The sequence below is a fragment of the Halictus rubicundus genome, chromosome 12 (assembly GCF_050948215.1).
Source record: "Halictus rubicundus isolate RS-2024b chromosome 12, iyHalRubi1_principal, whole genome shotgun sequence".
Lineage (NCBI taxonomy): Eukaryota > Metazoa > Arthropoda > Insecta > Hymenoptera > Halictidae > Halictus > Halictus rubicundus.
Window position 1 is genome coordinate 8,580,696 of NC_135160.1, and position 27,151 is coordinate 8,607,846.

General features: G+C 47.5%; 1 protein-coding gene across 1 annotated transcript in view; it reads right to left on the bottom strand.

Moving 5' to 3' along the window:
• The window catches only part of LOC143359559 (uncharacterized), a 38,182-nt gene that overhangs the window by 5,847 nt on the left and 5,184 nt on the right, over positions 1–27,151 (bottom strand). The window contains exon 2 of the mRNA XM_076797554.1: positions 9,341–9,563. Within this exon, the coding sequence (XP_076653669.1) occupies positions 9,341–9,563 (223 nt within the window). The remainder of the gene's footprint in view (positions 1–9,340; positions 9,564–27,151) is intronic.

The window sequence follows — 27,151 nt, forward strand, 5'->3', positions numbered from 1 at the left end:
TTGACCACACTCTGTTTGACGACGAGTTAATTTTCATTCAGGCCACACCTTCCGTTCATTCAATTGTTATGTTTAGCTCCTCGGGTTATATTGTTTTACGGGGAAAAACGCAATAATCGAAGCTCTTCCACGCAAAAGGTTGGAAATCAAAGGTCAAAGGATGACGTTATACAAGCATAACTTTTTTCTAAGTTAATCTTGTTGATCAATGTAAGCACCGTTGCAATCAACACGGTTTGTTGATCACTAGAGTGTCATCTCCGCTTTCAAGATTATTAAAAGATTGTCATCCCCGTTTAGAATGCTTTCTGCAATATGTTTACTTCTCCACTCGTGTACAATGAATCGTATTGGATCACACTGATCGACATCGACATGAATTTCTCAAAAAGACATTTCATGCAACGACATAACAACTCCGAGAGACCAAAGCTAAACGTTCGTGCAATCGTCGATCGGAGGCTCTTATCGAGCGTTGCACTTCCGTTTGCACCGCAGCGCAGCCACGGTGCACCGGTGTACAAGCAAGGGGCCCCGGACAGAGAGTTTACTTAAATCAACGAAGGATAAAAAATTACGCGACCGATGCGCGGTTGAAAGGGGGAGGAACGGTGCACCGAGGGGGAGAGTTAATGCATTTATAATGGTGGTTGGGACTGGTCGGTGGTTTTGCGGTTGCGAGGCCGCGCGACACTAATGCACCCAAGCTGCCGCGCCGGCTCGGTTGCGATAATAATGGCGCGACAGACAGAGAAAGGAGTCCCGCCGAATAGGGCGACATATTTTTCAATTATTACTTGCTTCACTGACTACGGGGACACATGTTCCTACGGGATCTCGGCGTCTCTGTCTGCCTGTCTGTCTCTCTGTCTCTCTGTCTTTCTGTCTGTCTCTCCGAGGACAGGCAGAGACCGACTGCTGTATCAATTCACCGGGCGCGTGTATTATTACCACCATAAACGGGACGAGTTCTTGAATGCACGCACCGCGCGATACAAAGAGACGGCAGAAATAGCAAAAAGAAACGGACTCGCCTCGCTGAAGTACACCGACTTCCATTAAAGGGTTGCATACCTCCACACATATACATATTTCCCTTCTTGAAATGTAAGGGAACCTCAACCATTTTGTTCGTACAGAAAATTTAGTTTCTTTGAAAAATCAATGCGCGCATCCTATTCTATGTTATTTAAGGAGTACTTGCTGTAAAATTCAACCGAGTGTCTTAAACTACAAGGATGTGGCAGCAATTTTCCCAAAGCCATTTCCGCAGCACAGAATTTACCCATTATTCGACAAGAACACACAGCAAGTTTCAAAAATAAATTTCTTAAAACAGTTTCAGGTTCAGGTTCAGGTTCAGGTCAAAGAAACTTGGCATTTGCACTTGTGCAATAAGTAGCGAAAATTACTGTACAGAAGTTTTGTTGAGGTCACCCGTAGATTGCGGATCATTATGCGAAATAAAAAGTGCTGTGCATCGATTGCACGAAACAGGAGCTGCATTGACGCTTATCTCTTCTTGTGATAATTCTAACACGTTCTAAATGATACATTGGAATTCTTACAACCTTTTGATACCACTACTAATTCGTGTTTCACGTATCCGTTTCTGTCACGAACGTATAAAATCCGCAGTCCAGCCGCGAGAAACCTCAGGGTTAACACTAGCTATCCAGGAATCCGACTAATCAGCGTAAGGGTTAAACGAGCCCGCGAAGAACGAGCAGAACGAAAAAGCGTGTCGAAAGAAGCGTAAAGTTACGTGTGCGCCGGTAGAAAGTTTATCGGAAAGCGGCGATGGAAAATCTTCTAGGCCAGCGGTGCTCGACCCGGGGGGATTTACATAACAGGCCAATTTCGGGCTGGTTCGTAGATAAACAAATTCGCGAAAATACGGTTGGGCGGCGAGGGCGGCGGCAGGTAACGAGCCGAGAAAATGGCGGTTCTCGTCGGCTTTCGCCTCGGCGAAATCGCGGGCGGTCTGTATTTTTAGACGAGAAAACCGAAGCGGAATATTATAGGGCAGATATAGGCCGACAAATGCGCATGCAAATAGATCGTTATGCCGGTCACCCCCGCCCTCTCTGCGCCCCGTTATCGCCGGTCGGCCGATTAGCCTCGTTTTTCTAGCTATTTCGCGAAATTCCGCGACGGCGTGTACTTGAAATCGTACACGAGATCACCGGGGGCTTTCGTGACACGAATTTTTCTCGAATCACGCCGAGGAAAAGAGCAGTGGAGCGATGGAGGGAGACACAGAGAGAGAGAGAGAGAGAGAGGGAGCAAGATTATGTCCGTGTCGGACGTTCTAGGGATGTCCGAAATAGGAGGTTCGGATATGAACGCGAACGGACGTCCTATGGATGGTCTTGTGTGGGATAGGGAGAAGGAGGGGGACGGGGATCGAGGGGAGGGAAAGATCGCGTCGAAACGAGCGCGTTTGACTAGCCGAGAAATCAAGACGATCCGTTATAAAGCGGTTTAGCAGAGGCGTGGGAAGCTCGTGTGTTCTTCCGGCTGGTGTCGACGAAGCCTCAAGAAACAACGGGGCCCCGGATTCTCACGATTGCGATGTATCACGACGTGTTAGCCGATGTCGCCACGCTGTTACACGGCGCCGCGTCGTGCGAGAGAACGCGCGAAACGTAAAAAACCACCGTCTCCCCCCCCCCTCTCTCTCTCTGTCTCTCTCTCTAGGCGTCTGTCGAGAAAAACGCGCGCGGCTTCTTCCCTGCATTTCTCCCTCGGTTTCTTTCCTCCGGCTTCGCGGTAGAATTTGCACCTAATTTACTGTTTCAATGGAAATGTTTTTGCGCGCAAGAGAGCGCGCGCGCGTCTCTAATTAACAGATCGCGCTTTCCGCTGCTCTGCCACACCATTACATACCTGCCTGCTCGCGGCTTCGATACAACAAGCTACTCGTAATTGCTATATTTACGAGCCGAGGCTGCTTTCTCCGCGCGACCCGACCGAATATTTTCTACAATTAGCGGGCGTAATTAAGGGAACCGACAGGCCGCCAGGCTGCGCTGCTCCCGAGGATCGATTCGAGATGATTTGTCAACTCTTTGTATCGGAATTTTGTCTCGCATTTTTCAAGAGTGTCTCGCATGAATTTATAGATCGACACGACGAGCGTAATTTTTCTAAAGTCGCAGAAAATTGCAAATTATAAAAATCGCGGATAGAGTACCCGGGTGAAATTCGGCAGGCTGACGCACAAAGGTGCACAATAGCGACTTGTGGAGGCACGGTATCTCATTCAATGCCAACGCGGAGAAACCGGCATAGTTGTTCAGCTCTTTTTGGTGACTCGTGCGACTTCCGAAGGCCGTCCCCCAATCGCGATCTCATAATCTCTCCCGCAGACTATCAAGAAGTTATCGCGACGGCATCTCCATTCCGAGGCCCGTTATTCGTGTAACATTGCTGCTGCTTCTTCTCCGTAAGCGTACGAGGCATCGTTTCTAGATCATCGTGTAGTAAAACGTTACGGCTCGCACCGCGGCAAGTTGATGGCCTATAACGAGCTTGAAACCGTGCGAAGGATCCCGGTGCCTGCGTCCTGGGTGATCTTTCCTCTGTATCATGTTCCCGTTTAAATGAAACTCAATATATTTTCTTCCTCGTGCACTCAGAAGCGAATCGGTAATCGATACAACGTATCGGTCACCGGCGGCGGCTTCGATCTGAACCTCGATTCGGCAAGCATTTTCTTAATAATATTCACTGTACCTATTGTTCGAGTTTCGTGCTGAGGGAACTTTCCGAGGTCCGTCATTAGTACAGCATTCGTCTCCTAGTTTATCACTCGTTGTTCCGCCTTCTCTTTGGTTTTCGTTTTAATACGCAAGTGCGTGACGCGCGAGCATTTTCGTGCGAAACGGTTCGTTTCTTAACAATTCACTCTCCTCTTCCTTGAAAAAGAAAAGTCCTCTCGTTTTCTCAATACCGTATCGCAGTTACTGCATCTTTTAATCTATTTTCTTGCAATCTTTACTCTTTGCTTCCTCTTTAGAATGTGAAAAAGAATTCACAGACGTACAGTATCAAAAAGAACAATTCTCATCCTACTGACCAAAATCGTAATTGCTACTAAAAAATGATCGAAACGACGAATGTTTTCAAACACTCTTCGTTGCCGGGAGTTTAAAGTCTGCCGAGAGGACTCTCGCAGCTTTTTCCTCGCATATTTCGGCCGTGATCGCGAAAGCAGTGTCGCGCATGCACACAGCCGGCAGGATCCTCGTCCCATAAGGGTTTCAGCCTCGGCAGGATTCGCATTGGGTGTGTGCGTGCGAGAGAATCCTGCCCCCGGGACGTGACTCGTAATTCTAGAGTATTATGCGGTAGCTCGATGGTGCTTTCCAGCTCGACTTACGTTTTTTGAAATCGCTACCGAGCCGCTCCCCCTTTCTTCCCGCAGATCGTCTCTCTCTTTCTCTCTCGGTCCCCTCGATCCCTTTACTTTAGCCTGATCGAGAGAACATCATCCCCCCTGGAGCCTTCGATCGCCGACGATGACTCGAGCTATCTCGCGGCGAACTCGATATCCTCTTCCAGGAACGATTAACGTCCAGAGCTGTTTTCGCGACTTCTGTTGTCGACATTGTTCGCGTTCGTTCGCTCGCGTTGCAAAACCTGCGCTAGAAATTTTTTTTTACGAATTTATATCATTTATACCCGCTGAATTCTGTTTCCGTGTTTTTCTAACTGAATTCGGTATCGGACACAAAAATGGTAAGAATCACAAATGGTAGACAATGATTTACACATTGTTAAAAAATCAACCTGCGACGAATTGACTTTCTAATTTTCTTCTTGGACAGGATTTTACGCATTTGTGACAATAATGGGTAACTGTAATTTGGAACAGCAGGAAGATTTAAAAGATTTTTAGGTTGGAAACCTGCTCAAATAATTAAGGGGAAAAGAATACTCCCAAGTGACTTTCTTGCAGCGAATTGCAGACAATATTTATTTTGCGCAAATATCCACGGTCTACCGGTGAAACGAAGCGTGGAGCGCGTTGTTTGTACAGAATCGTTGAAAAACGTGTGAAATTGGCGCGAGGTGGGTTAAATAACGATCGAACAGCCGGCAAGCAGTGAGTTAAAGGGTTAATTGGACTCGGCGAAGGGACAGCGGCGAGCAAAGGTATACGCGTGCCATGATTATCGCCGGCTCGGTCGAATCAGAGCGGAGAAGCTGCACGTCGGTGGCTAAGAGGCCGCAAAAACTTGGGGAAAATTAGTGACGCTTCTGTCGGCCGGCTTCTTAAGTGCCCGCTTAAACTTTTGTTACTTTTGTTGCTCGGCAGAGCGCTGCGCTGCGCGCAGTGACTCGGCGCCTTTCGCGAGGACGGCGCCCGGCCACACCTCGGGCGCCACGACGACGGATTTCGCGTTCTTTTTCTTTTCGAAACACCACCGCCTACGAGACAGAACGCCGCAGAACAGGGACGGAAAACGCCGTTTTTCACCGCGGACGTTAAACTCGACGCGTGTCATTAATTCCTCGTTACGTTTTCCGCGAGTTTCTGCGCGCAGACGCGCGCGATCCGCTGCGCTCGGACTAAATATTATCAGCGGGCAGGGGATCTTTATGCAAAATGGTAATTTTTCTTACTCTTTCTCTTATCTCACCAATCCGCATTTTTAAACCCCGTTGTTTTGCTCTTATTTTCCTAACACATTCAATTGGAATCATCACCAACATACTCTATAAAAAACTGTACAACTCATGTAAATTTTGATAATATTTAATTTTAAAAAATCAGACATGCACTTCCAATACCAGTAAATTTGTGTGCAAAATTCGAATGCAAGAGGTTCAATAGTTTTTCCAAAAAAATGTTACAGATTCGTGCAAATGTGACTTCGAAGAATACTGGCGTAATTTGATTAAAGAAAATTTACTCTTTCTCTCTCTCTTCTAGTCTCTGTGCTCCATTTCGTTAGCGATCGTCGCGCATGGATTCTCGCCGCTTCCAGAAAGTAACATCACGGTTGTAGTCGTTCAAATTTCATTAACATCGAGGAACGACGGGGTTAAGGCCGGACTCTGGCTAATTGCAGTGCTACGGTTTCCCCAGCGATAAATCCGCGGCCGATCGCATAAATCCGGTTCGGACGGAGGAGATATCTACGTGTGTCCGATGGCTGACAAATCCGACCGCGAATTACATAAACGGGAGCAGGTCTCTGCGAAGTTACATCGAGCAACCGGCACGCGGCGCGGCGCGGCGTCTCGGTATCGCGGTTTCCGGGCGCGAAAAAGCTAAATGACCGAAAGCGTTCCCGCTCAGCACGTTGAGCGATCATCGCTGCCGACTGACGACCGTGCGCGTAATTAGCCGATAAGTAGGGAACTCGCGAGCGAGTCCTAATGACTTCTAAATAACCGAGTCGTCCGCGCGTTCCCGTCAGAAAAACCGGCGAGCGTATCGCTTATCGTCGGCTCGAGCGGGTAATTTAGTCCGGGTTTCGATCGATCCACGGGAAACACGTTCCCCGGTGAAAATCAGCATAAACCTCTCTCTCTCTCTCTCTCTCTCTCTCTCTCTCTGTTTCCTTCTCTTTCTCTCTTTCTCTCTCGCCACGCGTCTCGAACGAGAGCCTCGATCAGGATCGTTTAAATCGCCAACGCCGCCTCGAGCCGGCCAGTCATTACCTGTCCGCGTTTCCATCGGTTTTCTACGCTCGTGTTCTTTGTTTACTCGGATCTCGTTACCCGAGCGATTTGCCAATCAGCGGGGCTTCTATTACCCCGCTTAATTGCTCGTTGACCTTTCCGGCGTCCCCGGATCGATTGGTCCCGGTTCGATGCGAATCGAGAACCGGCCCGCACACCTCCGAAAACTATTGTTTCTAGACTCTTCTCTGGTTCTATGTTCAGTTACAGACCTCGTGGGTTCCAGAAAAATTAAAGAACGCTATTCGAGAACAAAAGAATGCGCCAATCACGGTCGAGCACGCCCCCGATAAATGAGAACGGCGTTCAGGAATGATCTTCGGGACTTGGCGAACGGGCACAGGGCTCGTGGTAAGAAGCTGCCGAAGAAGTCGATCGATCGACACCTTTGGTTACTTTGTGCATGTCAATCGGGTCTCGGAGAGGATGCTGCTCCTCGTCAGGGTCGATCGGGATCGGAAGCATGGCGGCGCGGTTCTTTCGTGACGGCGCGTATCGAATCCGTAAATGGAAATCGCGGCGGCCAACAAAGGCGCTGTTTACGTGGTTAAACGCAAGGATCACCGGGTGAACCGAACGGTCCCGAGCATCTCGAGAGTCATGTACCTCTCCTCCCAGAACCATAATCGCCGCGAGCGTGAACGATCCTCTAAAAAACCGTGCCGCCTTCGGTTTCTTGCTGGAGCGAACCGCGCCGAGGATTACTTTGCGATCGAAGAACCGGCCGCGCGCGGCGAATCATTCGCGACTCTCGTCCGCCAATTAGTTTCGCGACACGGTCAGGCCTGGATAAGTGTCGCGGTTTGGCACCGGTCACTGTCGACAACTGTTTTCGCTCCTCCGTTCCCTCTTCTTCTTCGTTTTAAGTAGCCTGGACGTCAATTGAATTTTCATTGAGTTAATTCTTAAAAATGCTCAAACTTTTATTAATAGTTCCTTAATATTTTCTCTTGTACACAGTTTGTGTAAAGACGAAATATTATTCCCATTTAAACAAGAGAGAATCGACCTTCAATTAACCTTGAGAACGTTAACCTTGACGGCAGGCTTTCGTCCTTGAAACCGTAAAACGTTTGCTTCGAATATTTTTGCCTGCAATGTGTTGCCTTCGAAATAGTTAAACATAATGCTATACTTTATTAATTAATTGAAAGAGGTATCTACCAAAGAAAACCGTATCAACGTTACAATCGAATAGACTTTTGTGCTCGATCCAAGATAGTTGGAGTCACCGGCGCAGACTGTACACCTCTCGATTTTGGCAACGAGGATCGAGAGAAGATCCCCGGTTGATTTCAGGATCGCCAGCGGCATCCTTTGAGCCCCGAGAAGCAGTTTCCACGAGTCATTCAGCGGCGCCTGAGACCGTCGACAGCTCGCGGACCTCTTTCCCCGATCATCACGCTCGTTAGCCACCGATGTTTTAGGCTCGACCGAGGAAAATGAAAATCGCAGACACCCTAAACCGCCGTTTCGCCACGCCAACGAACAACCCAGAAAGGAAATCTCCTCTCCAGAGAAAACGTTCTTTGTCCGCGAGAGAGTATGTTCAAACGAGACCCACTCGCCGAATCTGGAGAATTTCTAATCAAAAGGCGATTCAATTACGTTCGACTGCTTGCATTTTAATCCGCAGACATTGAAATGCCCGTCAACCCCTTGAACCCGAAGTGTCCTCGAGGATGCCCAAAGACAGGCGGTAGTCTTATGGAAAATATAAATTTCAAAAGAATATTCAAGCGGAGCGAAATTGCTTTCTCCAGGCTCCACGCTTTGACTTTCTTTTGTCAAACTTGGAAATCAATTTCACAATAGAATTCTCACAATCTGTTGAGTAAACCGAACTTTTTCAGGGTGTACGAGGTGCAAGAAAATCGCTAAATGGTTTAATCCGATTTTTGGAGACATTAGGGTTGAACCAATGATCCACCGGAAGTCAGTGAGTCTCCATGGAGGTTGCACAAGGAGATCGTCCTTCACGAAGTGATCTTTTTTTTTTTATTCGCCGATACTTTCGGCGAATAGTTACAGGGCGCAGCTTTTTGGCGGCGATTAGCTCCGGAACACCCACAATTCATGACTCCGCGACTTCTGGCCCGTTTAGTTTGGACAAGCGGCTCAGGATCCGGTCTCAAAGGCAGCGAATCGTTAATGAGGATCCTGGGGAACCGCGTACGTCAGCAACACGCTAAACCGTGCCTAAGCAGGCATATATCTCGCGAGCAAATCAGAAGGACAAAATCAGGATTGGCTGTATAGTCGAAAGAAATAGTATTCGAAACAAACTAGTCAGAAAAAGCGCGTCATTTATGTCGTCATTTTCGGAACTACTTGTGTGCCTCGAATTTCAAATTCTCCGAGCGAATGATACGCACATATTAATGAATCATTTCCATTTCCATGAAACAAATAACTCATCTTACAAACCCCCGCGCGAGACAACAACCGTAAATAAGGGCGAAGAATTGAAACCGATTCGGATAGCCAATGAGACTCTATTTTGCCCAAGAGAATGATCGTCTTGTCGCGAGGCGTTAAGGGTTGTTTATTATTCTTCGGGATTAGCCGTCCGCCCCCATTGTCCTCCGCTAGAAAAGCACGCTCGTCAAGAGCTCGTGATAAATGTCTCGTTTTCTGACCCTACCTTCTGTTCTGGTACCACGTCTTGACTTGTGTGTCTGTCAGGTTCAGCTTCACCGCAAGCTCCACCCTGTCCTGCACGCTCAGATACTTCTGTCGCTCGAAACTCTTCTCCAGAGTCTGCAGCTGCTGATCCGTGAAAGCTGTACGCGCTTTTCGTTGCTTCTTGCTCTGCGCCGAGCTCAGCGAACTCGACGACGAGTTCTTCGGGTCGTCCTCCTTGACACCTGCGGAAAAAAACACGCGTTTTGAATCGATCAAATATCACTGTGCGTCGATCGGGAGCTTCTGTCGATTGCACATCTTCCTGAGAGGATTTTACACATTTATAACAAAAATTGAAACAGTCAATTCGCAGGGTTCAACGATAATGTCCTATTGCTTTGAATTCATTCAAAGTTTTAAGACAGGACATAATTTTCATTTTGCATTAATATTCGCTGTCTAGTCATCGGTGGAGTTTCCCGACCTCCTTTGATCTCACACCACTTTTCGAAGATCCTCTCAATCGATCTTTTCTGTTAAATTATTATCATAGTTAGGTTGTTGCATTCGAAATGCTCGATTTTTCATAGTAACGTTTTAACACGTTGACTGCCACGTCACCCATATGTGGGTGACGGAATTATTTGTCCAGGTTTTAAAATGAATTTTTACGTTAATATATTCAATGTACCGATTAGGAACTGTAAAATGCAAGGAAGTTGGACGACTACTCAATATCATACATTTAATTTTTTTCAATTTTTGTTTCATTAAATAACTTACTTTGATTTTATGGAATTTTTTAGGTTTCCAGTTTGGCAGTCGAAGTGTTAAACGAGCACAACTTTTTCCTAAATAAAACTTACTGGTCAATGTAAGCATACTAAAGACTGAAGGACTCGTTTGAGCAGACTGTCGAGTATCATCCCCTAATATACATATATCATCCCCCAAGATGCGTACTAATATTTGAAGTAAAAATTTTTAGATTCTCCAGCATCATCCCCTAATTACCTAGCACCCTGCGATCACGGATACGTGCATACCAATATTGACAGTAAAAATTCTGAGATTGTTGGGCATGGTCCCCTAAGTACCTAGCACCCTGCGACCCAAGGGCCACCGAAAATCTCAACATCGCGAAAGGGCTGCTCGTGGAAGTTTGGCAGTCGATGGGGGTTCGAGAGAAGCTGTCCGAGAGAAGAGAGAGGCTTCAATAGGTTGGCCCGTAGGGGAAGTAATCGATGTTTTTGCTGGTCCCCGAATGGCGATCGCGGCCGCCTCTCTATCGGCGGAGATCCTTTTGTTCTGAGGCCGGAGTCCGCGCAGCTGAGAGCCGATTGGCTGGTATCGCGGATTGGACCACGCAGCCGCGTCGAGACGCCGCAAATTATCCCCCCGTTTCGCCGACGACCCACCAAAGAGGGTGGGATTCCCCGAGGAAACCGATTACACCCGATACACGTCGGGAACTTGCGCTTCTCCGCACCCACCGCTCCCTCTCTCTCTCCCTCTCCCTCTCTCTCTCTCGCTCTTTCTCTAGTACACGTATACACGTCGATTTTCGCGCGCACACACACACACATGGAATTTTCGCGCTACCCGGATCAAATCTGACGCACCCCACCCTCCCTCGGGTTCCCGGTTCATCCCCCTCGAATCTCGTTAACGATGTTCCTTTATTTTTCTTGTATTTTTTCAAGCCCGTGCAGACGCAATTTTCTAGCCGCTCCTACCGCGCCACACGGGGAAATAACACGCCCCGTGGATGCCAAACGATTTTCAACGTTGCTGTACAATCCGCAGCGACTATAGCTGTCGGTCGTTGCTATAGGACCCTTTTGTTAGCCTCTTCCTGTACGATTTTCTTTACGGCCACAGTGATTAAGTGCGTCTTTATCCCCAGATATGTGACATAGGAAAACACAAGAGGATTTATATTCGTTGTAAAATAAAAATTGTTTGAATCAATCGCAAGAAGCAGAAGTATGGTTTGCGCCTTTAACCCCTTCCCCTCGTTTTAGAGCTTCTTTAACGCTAAACCGAGCATTAGAAGAGACCAGTATCGCCTTATGAAAATGAAAGTTTGCAAAATCTTTCGATCATTAGGCAAAATGTATTATCTCAAGTGTTACCAACAGGTTTGAATTAGAAATTCATTTCCCTTCGTAATAACTCTAATACGTCACAATTAATATAACAGTAGTTCGTGTTTCGTCTGTCCATGTTTATGTGAGCTTCAGCAAGGATTTATTACCGCATCTTTACCGTTCCGACAACCGTATAATAAAAAATTTGAGACCGGTCTGTTTGACCGGCACTTTAGCGTTAATTTCGCACGGGCATTGTTTCAACCAGACTTCGTGTTGCACCGTTTCACCGAAGGGAAAATCGAGGAGCTCGGCGGAATTCGAGTCGACGGAGCGTGTCCGTCGATGGAAAATTGTAGGATTCTTCTGGGGGGGTCGAAGGGGGTTGCAGGGAGTTGAGAGGGTCCCGTCAGGGGACCGATCAGGGAGGCGAGATTCCCTCGGGACCGGTGCTGCGCGGTTCTAAAAGTATCTAAAGGCCCGTTGTCGCGAGCTCATCGATTGGAACGGTCGTGGGTGGAAGAAAGAAGCTCGGGGGTGTTTGTTGCGGGGGAGGAACACGCGCGCGTGTGTGTGTATGTGTGGAGAGAGTCTCGGGAAACGCCTGGAAGACAGGGTAGTAGCTGAGAGAGAGAGAGAGAGAGAGAGAGAGAGAGAGAGGAGAGGGTGGCAGCGGGATATGGCTAGAGAGAGCAAAGTGGATCGAGTTAACTCGAACGAAAGCGTGGCTCTTAGCCTCCGTTTGATCGGCCAGATTCGCTCGAACGGGTCCGGGACTGGTCCGCCATGTTGGCAAAGATGGCCGACGATCCCTCAGGAAGGGAACGGGAGGGAAGAAAAGAGAGCCCACCAGGAGGAATTCCATCGTGGAGACAACCTCTCTCTCTTTCTCTCTCTTGGCTGGAGGTCGGGCCACGAGGGAGAGGGATGGGACGCGGTGGAAACGGAGGTTGGAAAACTAAATTTACTATGTGATACACTTAGAGCCCCGGGTCTCAACCGACGCAGTCCTCTTTTTTAGACACTTCCAAGACGTTGGACTGAAACTTTTTCCCACCCCCCTCCCCGGCCCCGGAGAGTTTGAAGTAACTCGAGAACCATCGCGAAACAGTCGTCTTCCTCTTCTCTCTCTCTCTCTCTCTCTCTCTCTCTCTCTCTCTCTCTTTCTCTCACTCCTTCTCTCGTTCTTCTGGTCTTTTTTCTCTCCTTCTTCTTCTTCTTCTTCTTCTTCTTCTTCTTCCTCGTCTTCTGCGCCGCGGCGTCTCTCCACTTTTTCCTGTGGAAAAGTACGTTTTCTAGGCTTCTTCCACCGCTTACTCCCGCAGCACGTACCGACCCTTTATCCGGGAGCTCGCGATAGAGACTCTTTACGAGACCGTTCGCCGCTTTGTGTGTTTCACTTTGCTGAAGACGACGGAATTGGGCTTGGGAAAACGGTTCTTCGGATGCGCGATCCCGATTTCACCAGAATACCTTTTACGGGGAGCGATGGAGACGAGGGTGGTTGTACACTGGATGTTTAGCGGACTGTCGGTTTTGTATTGTTCGATCCGTGCGAGATTCTCCGGAGCAATGTTCATCCGTCTTCTGCTTCCAGACGTGCCTCCTGCGATTTATCTGCGTTTGTTCCTTAGCGTCAAATGTGCCAGTGATTAGGCGGCGTAATTCAAAATTCCAAACAAGTTGATATTTTTGCGTTTTGCGTGCCTATCGGGGTTCATAGGTCCTAAACCTAACACCGCAGCCCGGAAACCGAACGAAACCGTTCCCGTCTTGTTTTCCGATCGCGAATCACGTCAAGTTTCGGTTTTTGCGACGGTTCCGGCGAGCCGGCCGAGCAAACATCGTGCATCATATCGGTTGTCGGGCGACATACGCCCTCGCGGAACTTTATTCTTCTTCTCGAGTTGCCGCGGAGGAGACCATCGGCCCGCGAAACTTTTCAACTTTCCGTGCTTCTCGCGTCGCGAATGTCTACCTCTCTCTCTCTCTCTCTCTCTCTCTCTCTCTCTCTCTCTCTCTCCGGCGGTTTCCGCGAATCGGTTTACAGGACGTATTCCCGACGAGTTATTCCCTGCAAGTCGTCCCAGCCTGCGTGATTATGCGACGACGCGAGAGTTGCGTTACTTTAATTGCGCCGGTACGGGTGTAATTGTTGGAATAGACGACGTCAGGAATACGGTGGCTCAGCACCGGATGCGACGGCCGTGTACGCGCCAATGAAAATTGTCGTGTTTCGCGTGCGGACGAGAGAGAGAGAGAGAGAGAGAGAGAGAGAGAGAGAGAGAGAGAGAGAGAGAGAGAGAGAGAGAGAGAGAGAGAGAGAGAGAGAGAGAGAGAGAGAGAGAGAGAGAGACGGAATGATCGAGATCGAGAGAGCGAGAGGGAAGGAGAGAGCGAATAGAATATAACAAGGAGTGAAAAAGAGAGAGAGAGAGAGGGAGGGCGAGTGGAATAGTGAAAAAGACAAAGAGGAAGAGAGAGAGGCGAAACGAGGACCTCGCGTGCTGCGAGCCAGCGGCGCGGTACAATGTACGGAACGTAAAAGCGAGATTAACAGGATGTTTATCGAGCAATTATTCGCCGCCGCAATTAGTGCCAGCACGGTCGTCCGCGTCACCGACAGGTATCGTCTTCGGCAGGGTTCACGCAAAACGTTCCCTGTTTTACAAGGAAACGCGACACCTGCAGGATGTACAGGCGATTACAGCCGGGGCGGAGAGCGTATTTACTCGGTCGCGAGAAGAGGACCGATTACGCTCGTTCCCGGCCGGGAGCAACCGCGCGTATTTTTTCGAGAGCGTTCCACTAGAACCGATTAAATCAAATTACAGGCCGAGAGATGGCCGCCGGATAGAATCGCGAAGGGAATGGGAGAAACAGAGAGAGAGAAAGAGAGGGAGGCGGAATTTCAATCATTTATACCGAGCAGATCGCCGAGAATATCATTCGGAACCGGGGCCCCGCAACAACTGTAATTAGGAGCAACGAGGCTATGTCAAAACTTATCGGGGCCGGATCTACGCGGCTTGCCACTCCGCGGACGTGTCCGGAGTCGTCAATTAGGAGTCGTAAACCGCGCGTTCCCAAGCCCGGACACATTTCTCTCTTTTCATTTGCGGGGCCCGCCGCGCCGCGCCGTGGTGCGCGTTACGGACGTATCGCAGCCGGGCGATCGTCCTAAAGGGACGATTCGTAAGCGCAAAACGCGCTAATGATTCGGGAAAAGAGAAAACTGCCGTCCCGTGTCTCCTCGTTCGTGTTTGTCGACGCTCGCCCCGAGCAGTCTCGTTCTCGAAACTGTGTCTCCTGTTACCAGTTACAAAATGCTTTTGTTTTGTGCCGCAGCGAGGACTAGCGAATCTCTATGCAACGGCTCCTGTGCTGATTACAAGAAGCAGAGAATAGGTAGCAATTTAGGTCTTCCTTCTTTAGAACGAAGCGAAAGAATCCTAATTTTTCGAAAGCTCGCAACAAAAAGTCAAGCCTGGCTACGAAAGATCTATTATGACATACTTCCGGCGGAGGAATAACTATACGTGTTCACTTTGAAGTGTATCTGACAACATAAGTACTACTTACTCTTTTAACACGTCGACTGGCTACGCAGCTGTCTCAGAAATTCCATAAAATCAAGGTAGTTTATTGAACGAAATAGAAATCACCCTTCTAGCGTTTTGCAGCTCGTAATCGAATTTGCTATGCTCGATATATTAATGTAAAAATTCGTTTACGAATATGGACAAATAATTCCGCCTCCAATTTTTGATAGACCTGGCGCTCAGAGTGTTAACCTTTTGCAATATAATATCGAGTCAGACTCGTAATAAGGCTCCGGACAAAATTGATTAAATACGAATGTCACCGATTTCCATTAAACCGAAATAAAATTCTATTTTGTTACTATCGCTACGAATTCGCTATCGATCATAGTGCAAGGGGTTAATAACGTTCGAAACCGACCCAAACCTTTCCGAACCATCCCGAAGCTCGCGGTTCTGTCGGAAGCATCGAGAAGATCAGTTTGAAAAGCGATTACCGTCACGAGTAAAGCCTCGAGCAAACGGAAAATCGTTCGGGCCGCACCGGGACGCGATTGCGTGGGCGTTGGGGTGGCTGGGAGTCGGCCGGACAGATCATAAAGCTGGAAAAATAATAAAAGTTTCGCAAACAGTTGCCTCGCGTTGGTTTATGGTCGGCGCGGAGAGTCCGGGTCTCGAGCGACTCTGCAAAGAAGCAATAGAGGGAGAGAGGGAGGGAGAGAGAGAGAGAGAGAGAAAGAGAGAGAGAGAGAGAGAGAGGGAGAGAAAACATCGTCGGCGAATGGCGATGGCAATGGCGGCAGAAGGGTGGCGCGCTGCTCCTCCATTGTGTCCCGGTAGCCGCGATTTTATTTGCTTATTGCTTTATTTCGCACAGCTATGCTCTGCACCGCTCTGCACCGCTCTGCACCGCTCCGCTCGGTTCTGCTCGACGCGGCGCCGGGAGGTGTGCGCGCACCGCGCTCTGAACTAGTCCGGTGCAGGTGTGCGTTTTTACCCGCAAAGCTGGCGCAATGCCGTTAACATTCGCGGAATGTAGATGTAAAACCGCACGTAACAATCTGCAGTAAAAAGCGTGCGGCGCGGGAGGAGGCTGCGCGATCGCGTCGCGTTCGATGGGAACGAGCACGAACCGTCTGCGTCGGGATTTCCTATTTCTTAATTTCCCGCGCAAAAACTCTTTGTTCGACTCTTCCTCTCTTTCCTCCGCGTCCTCGCGTCGTCTCCCCTCTTTCGAATTTCGAGAGCCACGGCGAGTCGCGAAAGTATTCGGACGCTGCGCGAACTCAAATATTTAGGTCACTGTCGGTCTCCTCGATTTTTCACAAAAGAACATTTTCCACCGTGCGGAGGAACGATTGAGGAACATTCTCATACAATTTTCGTAACGATCCTCTCGCTTACAAAAATTCTGTAACCTTCAATCTCCGGCTTGGGAAAATTAATTTTCGATACGATACTCGGTGGGAACAAAAATAAGTACATTTTAAATCCAGCTCCGAAAATTCCGAAAAAGGGGTCAAATTCACTGTAACTTTCAGAAAATTGCACTCAGCCTTCCAGCAGTCAAATGAAAATCAAAACTGATGTTATTCGAATCTCTAAAAATTGTAGTTTTAGATACAAAAATGATTGATGGATCAGCCGATTGATTTCCTGTTACTGCTAACGGTATGCGACCAAAGGGGTAGTTTTCGCGGGTGAAACACGTGAGGTTTACGGAGAAACGTCTCTTTCCCGATTCGAGTCACACCTAAGAGCTTGGCCCCGTGTCGCTATCCTTTCATAGTTCACATAGTGCGCGCACCCTTCGGCATTGTGCGGAAGGGCGTCGTTCCCCGTCAAGGGCTGAATCTGACCCCTCTTCTGTATTGTGTTACCGTGTCGCCACCTTTAGGGTATAGAACACCGGGGATAATGTTATAGGGCTAACGTTTTATTGCCTGCCCACTCTATTTGCAGTCACCCCGGGGGACAAACTGCCGGCGAGAGAGTTTCGAAAACAAACTACGAAGGAAACGGTGTCAAATTAGTGTACCATCGATGCGAGCCTATTGATTGCTCGTTGACACTACGGGGGAGCGTCGTGTCAATTTCTGCTAAATAAATATGCTAAATATTATTGTTATTCTCTAGTATGCTATTCTCCACGAAGGGAACTTCTCGAGGAAGTTCGACCCGTCTGGTCTGCAAACGCGAAGACGTTGCACTTCAAGAAAGTGCATCGAAGAAAGCCGTGTTTTCTGCCGGTCGCATAGGAGAACAGCTTCTGGAGGATCGGGCTGCACGAGGACACAGAGGTGTCGAGTGTCGGCCCGTGCAACGATCTCTGCTCCGTCGTGGAAACATTATAAGGAAAAACGCAATCGGGAGTTACTGTCAGATCGAATTATGCGAGCCTAAGGTTTCGCGGGGTGCGTAACGAGCGCGTTTCTCGAATTTCACGGGTGCATTCCGCGTGTCCGGTGAATAGGAATACAACTGTTGCCCCAGGGGCTGGCTGGCCACCTAATTGGCTAGGACACCGACGCGATTTTTCCGCCAGGCCCGACACGAGACCGCAAATATTTTCGCGAGAAATCGAGACCGGGCCCTCGCCTCGTTTCGAATCGCACGATGTGTCGAGTTTCCTCCTGGCTCTCGGCCTTACGGTTCTTCGAAGACGAATTTCTGTTGACAGCGGGCCGCTTCGCCGGACGAGGTTGTTGACAGTGAACAGCCGGGAAACAAGACGGAGGGTGAAACGAGGACACAGCCCGAGACTAGGGGAGCCGACAACAACGAGTAGCTTACCCTAATTGCGAGTACTCGACTTGGGAAGCGGTCTACACTAGCTTCAACTTCAAATCGGATTTGCTTTGTATATTGGCAAATCGAATGTTCCAAGTGCGTTGACTTGAAAACCGATAAAAGCCGCGATCTTATCCGATTTTCCCCGAGTACGCGGCGCCCTGTTCCTCGTCTTGCAACGTCACGTCGGAAGTTTCGGGAAACCTGTATTTTTTTGCTTGCACGATGCCTCGTCGTCTGAAATGCAAGTCTGGTGGCAGAATTCACAGCTTTGAATATTAAAATTATAATCGAATTATTAAACTCTGTCCTGTTCAATGAGTAATTCTGGGTCAAGACAAACCCGCGCTTTGGACGATTGAACGATGGTACATCGACTCGCAGATTTCTTCAGAAAAAGTTGTTACACTTATTTCTCCAGATTTCACATAAAGCGTTTTGTTTTATGTCAAAATTAATAAGGTGTTCGAATTAATTCATAGCCCTTCTTTCATGAACTTGTTAATTATTGACAAAACAAGTATATTCTACTCTCCAAAATAATTCACCGCCACTCTCTACGCATTTACACCATCGTATAAATAATTGCTAAAATGAAGTTACCACCGATTGATTGTGAAAGCTACTAATTGCGTCTAATAAATGCGTCACGAGAGTCTATATTCTATATCGAAACAAAAGGCGACTGAATACACTGAATTTTTATGTCGGAAATATGCGAACGAGTTTGTGACTCACTGTACGTTGCACCTTTAACGCAATTTCATATCCAGGCTTGGAAACTCGTTTGTATCGTGACATTATTTGAATAAATCGATTTTTACCGGGACTCGTGGACTGCTACAGTGTTACAGAAATAATTCCAGTTTCGATTCCATTAGCCTTATTACATCGTCTCAAACTCGAACAAAATTAATCAAACACGTGTGGTGTTAATAGAAACTGAGAATGTCAATACATAATTTTCAACTTGATAAGATTATCGAAGGACAAGAGTAGTTCCTTTATGGCTGCTGTTTCTTGCAATTGACGCAGGCAATTTTGAAATTCTATTTTTCTATCATCGACATTTAACCATTAGAGAAACTATAGACACACAATGCATACAAATTTCTTGTTTATTCTAAAATTCGGCACGGTGGAGTTGATTCATAAAATCATAGTGCAAATGGTTAATAGACTCTGATATTCTGACTTTTGAATGATAGAATGTATTAAACATTACACGCGTTGAAAAGTTGAACCTTGTCGAATTTTCTGCCTTTGACCGATATGTGCAGTCTTACGGAATAAACGGCAAGCCTAATATCATATCAGTGATTTTTTAATTTCGGAGACTGAAAAGAGCCACAGCTGAACGATCGTGGAATCCGCAACTTCCCTGATCCATTTGAGCCGAACTATTCCGAGGATCGCGATCGCGATCGTCTCGCAGTTAATCGGGTCATGGGTGTATTGTTTCAAGCGGCTGGCAGCGAGCGCAGGAATAATTAATCATCTACGCTTAATCTAAGATCGGCCGCTTTGTAAACACTGGACGGTTTGCACGTGTCGGAACCTGGGCGGACGATAATGCGCTTGCTCCGATTGCGCTTATACTCTCCCTCTCTTGATCATCGATTGCGGCGTTATTGTGGAAACTATGTAATCTCACGGCGATTTTACGGCCGCTAAGGCGAGGCAAATGAACGCCTTCGGCACCGGGGTCAGCCGGTAGCTTCCTGGAAAGGAGAAATTTTCGGGTCCTCGAAACGTTCAATTTGCCGTCCCTAATCATTCGCTCGGGAACGATCAATGATTTCGAGCTGCGGGTTTCCGAGGGAGCGTGAGGATCCGAGTTCAATAAAAAAGCTCATCCGTCCCTGTCACCGCGCGCGGTTAATTGCCGGCCGCCGTCGCCGCCACCTTCGTTTGTCGAAAATTCGCCTGCACAGCAGAAACGTGAACTTAAACGCGAGAACGACCGGGTCCCAATGCAGTCGCGCAATTAACACGCGAACACGGTCACGAAACGCGCCGGACCCACCCACACAAACGGTGCGCCGTTCGGACACGAGGCACGGGGAGGCCGGACACGTGTACACGAACCCCCGGAGCAACGTTGACGACTGCTTGGAGGCCACTTGGCGAGTCGCTAACACGACTTTCGCGTGACCAGACAGACCCGGCCTTGATGTACGAAGGACCGAGTTTCGGCGCTCGAACTGCGCCAGAGCCTAGGTGTCCCCAACCGATCACGATCCAACCCCCCACCTGGATCACGTAAGATAAGGACTGAGGCACCTGTGTGGGGTGGAGCAATCGAATTCGAACCCGGACTTTGATTGGGCCTAGTTCAGACATTGTAGCAAATTGATAAGAATGGCAGTGGGCAAATGTTTCCTTGGTGTCCTTGTATGGCTGACAATTGCCCCTCAACTGGCTCACATGAAATTGTACTTTGGAACATGTGTATTGCGTGGAGCAGTCGAATTTGAAGTGGTGGCTAGGTTAGAGCTAGCTCAGAATCTATAGTAAACTGACAAGAATTGTAGTGAGCAAATTTTCCCCCACCCCTATTATCCCCACCAGGATCTCACAGGATACGGATGCCAGTTTTGGAGCATAAGGTAGATAGATATTGTGAGCTTTAGTATGGGAATTTCAGTGATTGCAGACAAATTTTAAACCGAACATTTCAGCCGGTAGTGGTAAGTTTATTGTTGATGAAATAAAATTTGAAGAGTTGGGATTGCTCCGTTTTCATGCAATTTTCGCCACTTTAGCGCGCCAAGTGTGTTAACAAAGTGAATTGCCTACCCAGAAAAAGAGATCCTCCGCGTTCCCCCACCAAAAAGGATCGAGTCGTTCATCCAATGGTCAGATCCAGGTCCTAGCGCCTCGGTGGAACGTGAATCGCCTCGAAAGCGTCCAAAGAAAGTCAATCCCCTGCGAATCGGTCCGACGAGCGTGAAACGATCGTGGAAAAGCATCGATATCTCCATCGAACGGAGACATTTTCGGGGCGCGCGTGTACAAATCGTTTGTAATCCGCTTACGAAAGCCAACATTCGTCCCCGGGTGCGCATTGTCGGCGTCCTCTCTCGGTTCTCGGGGCCCAGAACGGTCCCAACATCGAGAGTAGCAGCAACAGCAAAGGTAACAAGCGCGGCAGCCAGTTTCACGCGCTTAGCACCGGAGCCGGAGATCCGACTTTTCGCGCGCGACTAATCCGAGAACCGGAAATGATTGGCAACCGTTTAGATCTCGGCGCGGATTAGGAATTGTGCGAGGGCCCGCCGCGAAAGAAAGCGACTTCGACTTCGAGCCGCTCTGTCCCCATCGGCCCCTCTTTTCCCTTTCTCTTTTTATCTTTCTTTCTTTTCGAGACTCGATGCTAGTACCCTGACAAACGAGAACCGGCTGTCAGCTTTCTGACGAGACTATCTGCCCGGGATTAATCCGTGCTCCGGATCCTCGTGGGCCTCGCAGACACGTCAAAGGGTGTTCCTCGGAGACCATAAAGACCTCAAAGACCCTATCGACGCACGAATCGATTCTCCATAGCCGCAACTCTTGCTCTTCCTTTTAAACCCCGCGCGGTGTCAAGGAAATTGGGACAGCGGAGTTTCGAGGATTTAATTGGATCACTGTGACGACATTCTAAATAATCGGCGGAAGCTTGCTCAGTGTTCAGAAAATTGGGGCGATTCTGTCAAGCTTATAAATTAATTTTCACTTTTAAATTCAAGTCTTTCAACCACTTCTCGAATAATTTTAATAGCATATCGTTATTATTCTATTTTTCCTGTTTCAACTTGCCCCAAGCAATTTTCATTATAAATGCATACCTCGTACCTTAATGGTTGCCTCTTTTCCCAGATCAACACGGCACGATTATTTAGTACTAAATTTGCGGAATGAATTTTGTTTTACAATTAGGACGTGTACGAAACGGTCGAATTTTCACGATTGAAATAAAATTGAAAAAGCTGTATCCTCCAAACGGTTAGGGACAGAAAGTTGCAAGTCGTAATTAAACGGAATTCAGTGGAGCATAATCTGAAACTATAAGAAAAACCATACAAAATCTAAATAGATTTCGTTTGCGTATATTTGCTAGTCGGTTTTAGCGTTTGGTGGGTTCAGCGTTTAATGCTGAACGCAACCGTGACGTAACAGATATCGACGTCAAGCCTATTGTTTTCAACGAGTCGGGACGGCATCTGCGCGAAGCCGAATTGTCGGCTGCGGATTTTCTAAACATTTCTGCTTCAAGCACTCTAACGACCGACGTCGAGCACACTGCCGTCGTCGGGATTCGCGCGGTTTGGTTCTACGTGTTCTCTCTAACGAGATTCGACCGGCGGAATCCTCTTAGCCGGCTCGTCCCAGCGTTGACAGTGCTGACCTCGCTTTGCACAACCCTTAAAAACTAACTTGCTGCCTTGTTGTCCGGCCTGTCCAACCAGCGGGATCCTAAAGTGGTCTGCAATCCTACCATTCGAAAAATCCTCGCCTTCTCCCGCTTTTCCATAGCGCTGTTTGTCTTTTTCATTTTAACACCGTCACTGCTACATCGGCGTCCCTCAAAGTTACATAAATTTAGAGTAACTATTTTGTTTTTTGGGGGGGGAGGGTCTACAGCCGCATCAGCATCTTCGATTATTAGTATGCTGCGAGTATTTATGCAAAATAAAAATTTTTTAAGAATTCTCTGAAATTCTTTTGACGTCTCGACTGCTGTAAATCGCACTTGAACGTGATTATTATAAATGCACAAAATCCACAGTCTAAAATATTAGCTACTGTGTGGTTGGGTCTTAAAGTTGTCGCAAGTTTTATCTTCAAATGTCGTTTCTCGGGAGCATTGATTAATGAGGTTGTTGCTATTGCGTGTCTTTTATCATCGACGATTTCTTTCGATTCCGATGGAATCTTCGGAACAACTTATTTAATAATATAAGAACAGAAAGGGCAAGATTTATTCTAGCAATTACTTTCGTGACTTTCATGATCCTCGTACATGAATAAGTACGCTGAAAAATGTCAGAATGTTGTCGAATAAAATGAGCGATTCCTCTTAGTGGAGGATAGTGTAAATGATCAGACGTGATGTAATCTTGCGTGACTAGTTTCAGATAATTTACAATTCGTTCCCTGGGCCCTCTGTTTTGATTAGAACGTTTGAACATGTTCAATAATACAAGCGCAGAAGAGGCAAGACATTTATCGACTGGTTTTGTAATCTTTCTGCTTGCTGGAGCTTAGGGAAGTTGAGGTTCCATAACATGTTGACTAAGGTAATGATATTCTTAACTTCTCCTAACATGTTCATAGTTTCCTATCTTACCATTTTTGTAATAAATGCGTACAATCATCAGCCTGGTGACAAACTTAAGGATTAACCTGATGCTAAACACTGATCTGGATCGCTCACTCTCGATTCCATCGAACAACTGTGATTCTCATTTTTCACACCGAAATCGCAAGTATAAAATTGGAAGATCCACGCTCTAGTAATTAAGCCAGCGTCCCGGCAAACTATCGTAGAAACACGACAGGTTCTAATCTGCATAGATTATCCTCTTTCCGTGGAAACACACCGGGAGCGTCCCCCGCTGCGTGAAAAATTGTTTTCCCACCGTTAACGATCCCGTCGCGACGCCAGCGTAGTACGTCGTCCGTAGTATGTGACGGTTGACGCGTAAAAATCTACGATTGATCGCGGAAAATTGTCGGCTCCGGTGGCGCGCGAGCGTGTCCGACGGCAATTATATCGGCGCTGTGCTCCTCCTAATTGGCTTTCATTAATTCTTCATTGGATTGAACGGGGTGGACAACACGGACACGCGATTACTCCCGCGAGATCGGAAGTATTCACCGAAACGCTGCGAGAGATCATCTGCGTAATACCAGTTCTCTGTTCCCCCCCCCCCCCCCCCCCCCCCCTCTCCCTCGCAGACTGTGCATCCTCACACGAGATCCCACTTCCGTTGGTCAGTTTATGAATTTCCTTCACTGATTAAACGGGTAATTAGCAGACGACGCTCTTTTTTCCTTAAACAGTGTTATTCACGCGCTACTATTGCTTAGAAGTGTACCGCTCGCTTAGAACACCGTTCAAACACTTTCAAACGTTCGAAATGATATGGACAAAAATACTGTCGTATACAGGAGAGTCTAGGGAATCGTATAGCACAAGAATCGTTCTCATAACTGCTACGGTTGAGGCACAAAAAATTCTGAAAGTTGAAGGTTTGATTTTCCTCTAAAAATTAAGGTACCCCCTATCGATGTGCGCGTATGGTCGCTTCAAACAGTGATCAAACACGTTCAAACGCTCGAAATGGTACGAAAAAAATACTGTTGTACACAGGAGAGTCTGGGCAATCTTCCGGTACACGATTCGTTCGCATAACTTTTACGGTTGAAGCACAAAAAATTCCTGTAGTCGAAAGTTTGAATGTTTAGGTGGAGAAGTGTCGTCTCTGCTTCAAACACCGTTCAAACGCGAGCAAACATTCGAAATACACTAAAAAAAAATATTGTTGTATTCAGGAGGAAATCATTTGCAGAGCTTCAGCGGTTGAAGCGTAAAAAATTGTTAAAAACTCCGTATCTTTTCTCCGTCTCTTTCAAAATTGGACAGCAAAGTGTTAATTCGCTCGCTGCGATGGGAGGTGGTTAGGCCGACAAACGTCCAGGATAGTGATCGAACGAGCCGGAATCATGACAACGGGACGTTTTGTCGGGGGATCAGGATCGCGGGTCGAAAAAGCTTGATCCGGCGCGGAACGATACCAAAAGAAACGATGTTTCGCGTCGAAAGCGTTGATAGATCGGTAGGATGGATCGTGTATAATCACCGGCTCAATCATCCGGAAAGCGTGTTCGCCGGCAATTACAACGCCGTTACTCCTTCTAATTGGCCTTCATTAATTCTTTAGCCGGCGTACCGGCCCGAGACGATTAGCCGCGTGAGGTTAACCGCGACTGATAACGCTGCGTCGAACACACCCGGCACCTTCGGCGTCGGCGTCGGCGTCGACGTCGGCGTCGGCGTCGCGACGCGCCGAGGAAAACCCGTCGACGTTGTTATCGCGACGCGCTCACATTTTTCGAAGAACAAAGCCTCTCGAATGCGAACGCGCGATTCACGCCGCGTCCGACGAGCTCGTTGATTATTCTCGGCACTCTCTTATCGCGCCGTTGACCATTTTCCTCGTTACCCTTATCGCCGAGGAGGACGATTAGTCAACGCGGACCGTTGCGATCCTCGAGATTCTCGCGGAACCATTGCGCTGCTAATTAATGCACAGTTTTCGAATGCGCCGTAAGCTTTCTGTTGTCGGGACGCGGCGAATTTTCTGTTCACGAATTTTATTTGAAACTCTGAATTCCTCTAGAATTCTTCTTTTGACAACAAACCATTCTTCCTGTGCCAAGAAGTGTGTTTAAAAAGAATTAAGTAAAACTATATGCAAGTAACAATCGTGGGACTTCAAAGTGACGTAGAGTTACACGGAGTTAGTAGTCAATAATAGGAGGCAATGTCATTACGTTTAAAAATCAACATAAATGTCCAAGTAGATCAATTGTACGCTGTTCTATAGATTATCAAAAATTAGGACAATGTGTAGTAGGTTGTACTGAAATGTTTTTGATCGTATGAGCCACTGTTTGTCAGTGTAAATGCGATTTGTCAAATCTACAACTGATTTACACCTCACGATCGATTAATATCACCGCCAACACTGTGCATATTTCTCTGTTCCAAGAGACATATAACAAGCCTGACCTAAACCACGACTACCAGTCAATTAATACCGCCGATAACAGTGCAAATATTTCTCTTCGGAAAGACACATGGCGATTCGGTCTAGGAATCGGGGTAAATTCAGGGGTCCTCCTATTTGACACAGAAAATATTTTCGTTTAAAAAGTGATTCATTGCCAATGCAATGAATTTATTATATATAGACCGCGGATTCTTTGCATTTGTGACTATCAAGAAAGGAAATCAATTTTTATTTTGCTCCGGTTCGTTTTGCAATCGAGGTAGAGATCCGCAGTCTAATTAGAGTAACTGCTTGCTATAAATAGCTACAAAATTGGGGACGTAGAGGCTTTTCCTCGATGCTTCGAAAACCACGTATTTAACATGTTGACTGTCGCGCCATGGGGACCATAAAACTCATACAAAATCAGAACACGATTTATAAACTAATATAACACCAGAAAAGACAAGATTTACTAAAATCCTAACAAAATTCCTGTGTAAATTGTACAAAGAAAATTCTATTTAAAGCAATGTTCCAGCGTACAGTTCTAAGTTCTGTCAAAGTGAAAGGGCAGGGAAAAAGGGGCAGACAAAATTACCGTTCGCACGAATTCGGAAGCGCCACCAGGAAGACGCGGGGCCCTAATTGCGTTAAAAATCGACTCGTTCATGGAATCGGCGCGAGGTTTGCCCGATAATCTCTAAAAACCGGTGTTCGCACGGGATCCGAACGGTACCGTCGGGCCGGGCATTGTGGCGAAAGAAAGAATCGCTCGCCGGCTAATTCCCAAAGAAAGTAATTGTTCGGAAGGGGTATAACAGATTCTTTCGACGTGTTTTTCTCTCTCTCTCTCTCTCTCTCTCTCTCTCTGTTTCTTTTTCGCGGGGCAGGCTCTCGCGGTTCTCACAATCAGAAGCGGTATTAGTGCTCCGGGACCGTGTCTCTAATCACGTAGCCGTAGTCATGCGCGTAATTGTTCTTAATGTGCTTTTTGTGGGAAATAAGCCGATTACGGTGTAAGCGTATGAACTTAGCCTCGAAGGAAAGTGCCGTGGAACGTCGATCGAACGGCACCGTCGAACGGGAACGGCTCACCAATCCACGAGAGAGCACGGTCAGAGAAGATAGAGAGAGAGGGAGAGAGAGAGAGAGAGAGAGAGAGGGTGAGGGGAGGAGGAGAGAGGGGAGCGAAAAAACCCGAGTTGTAAATTGACGGAAATTGTTTCGAGATGATTGGTATTAGCTGTACTCCTATGGCCGAGTCGCGGCTCTATCCCGAGGCAGCTGGAAACTGACAAATGGCAGTAATTACCGTCTTTTTCTTCTCTACACCACCTCCCTCCCTCCCTCCCTTCTTTGGTAGAACGACGAGATCGTAGCTCGATGGAACATCGACGCGCAACGTTTAATCACCGACGCTGTTTAAAGTGTCCAATAACCACGGGACAAAGTACCGTTCGCGCCAGCGTCGCTGTTTGGAAAACAGTAGACGAGAACTCGCGAATACGAGACACCGATTTTATTTCTTGCCGCCGAGAGACGTAGAGCAAACCGACAGTTCGTTCCACTTCGAGGAAAAAATTGAGAGAACGTTTAGGCGGACAGTTACCGATTTAATTCTTTCGCGCGGAGGGTCCGATCACAT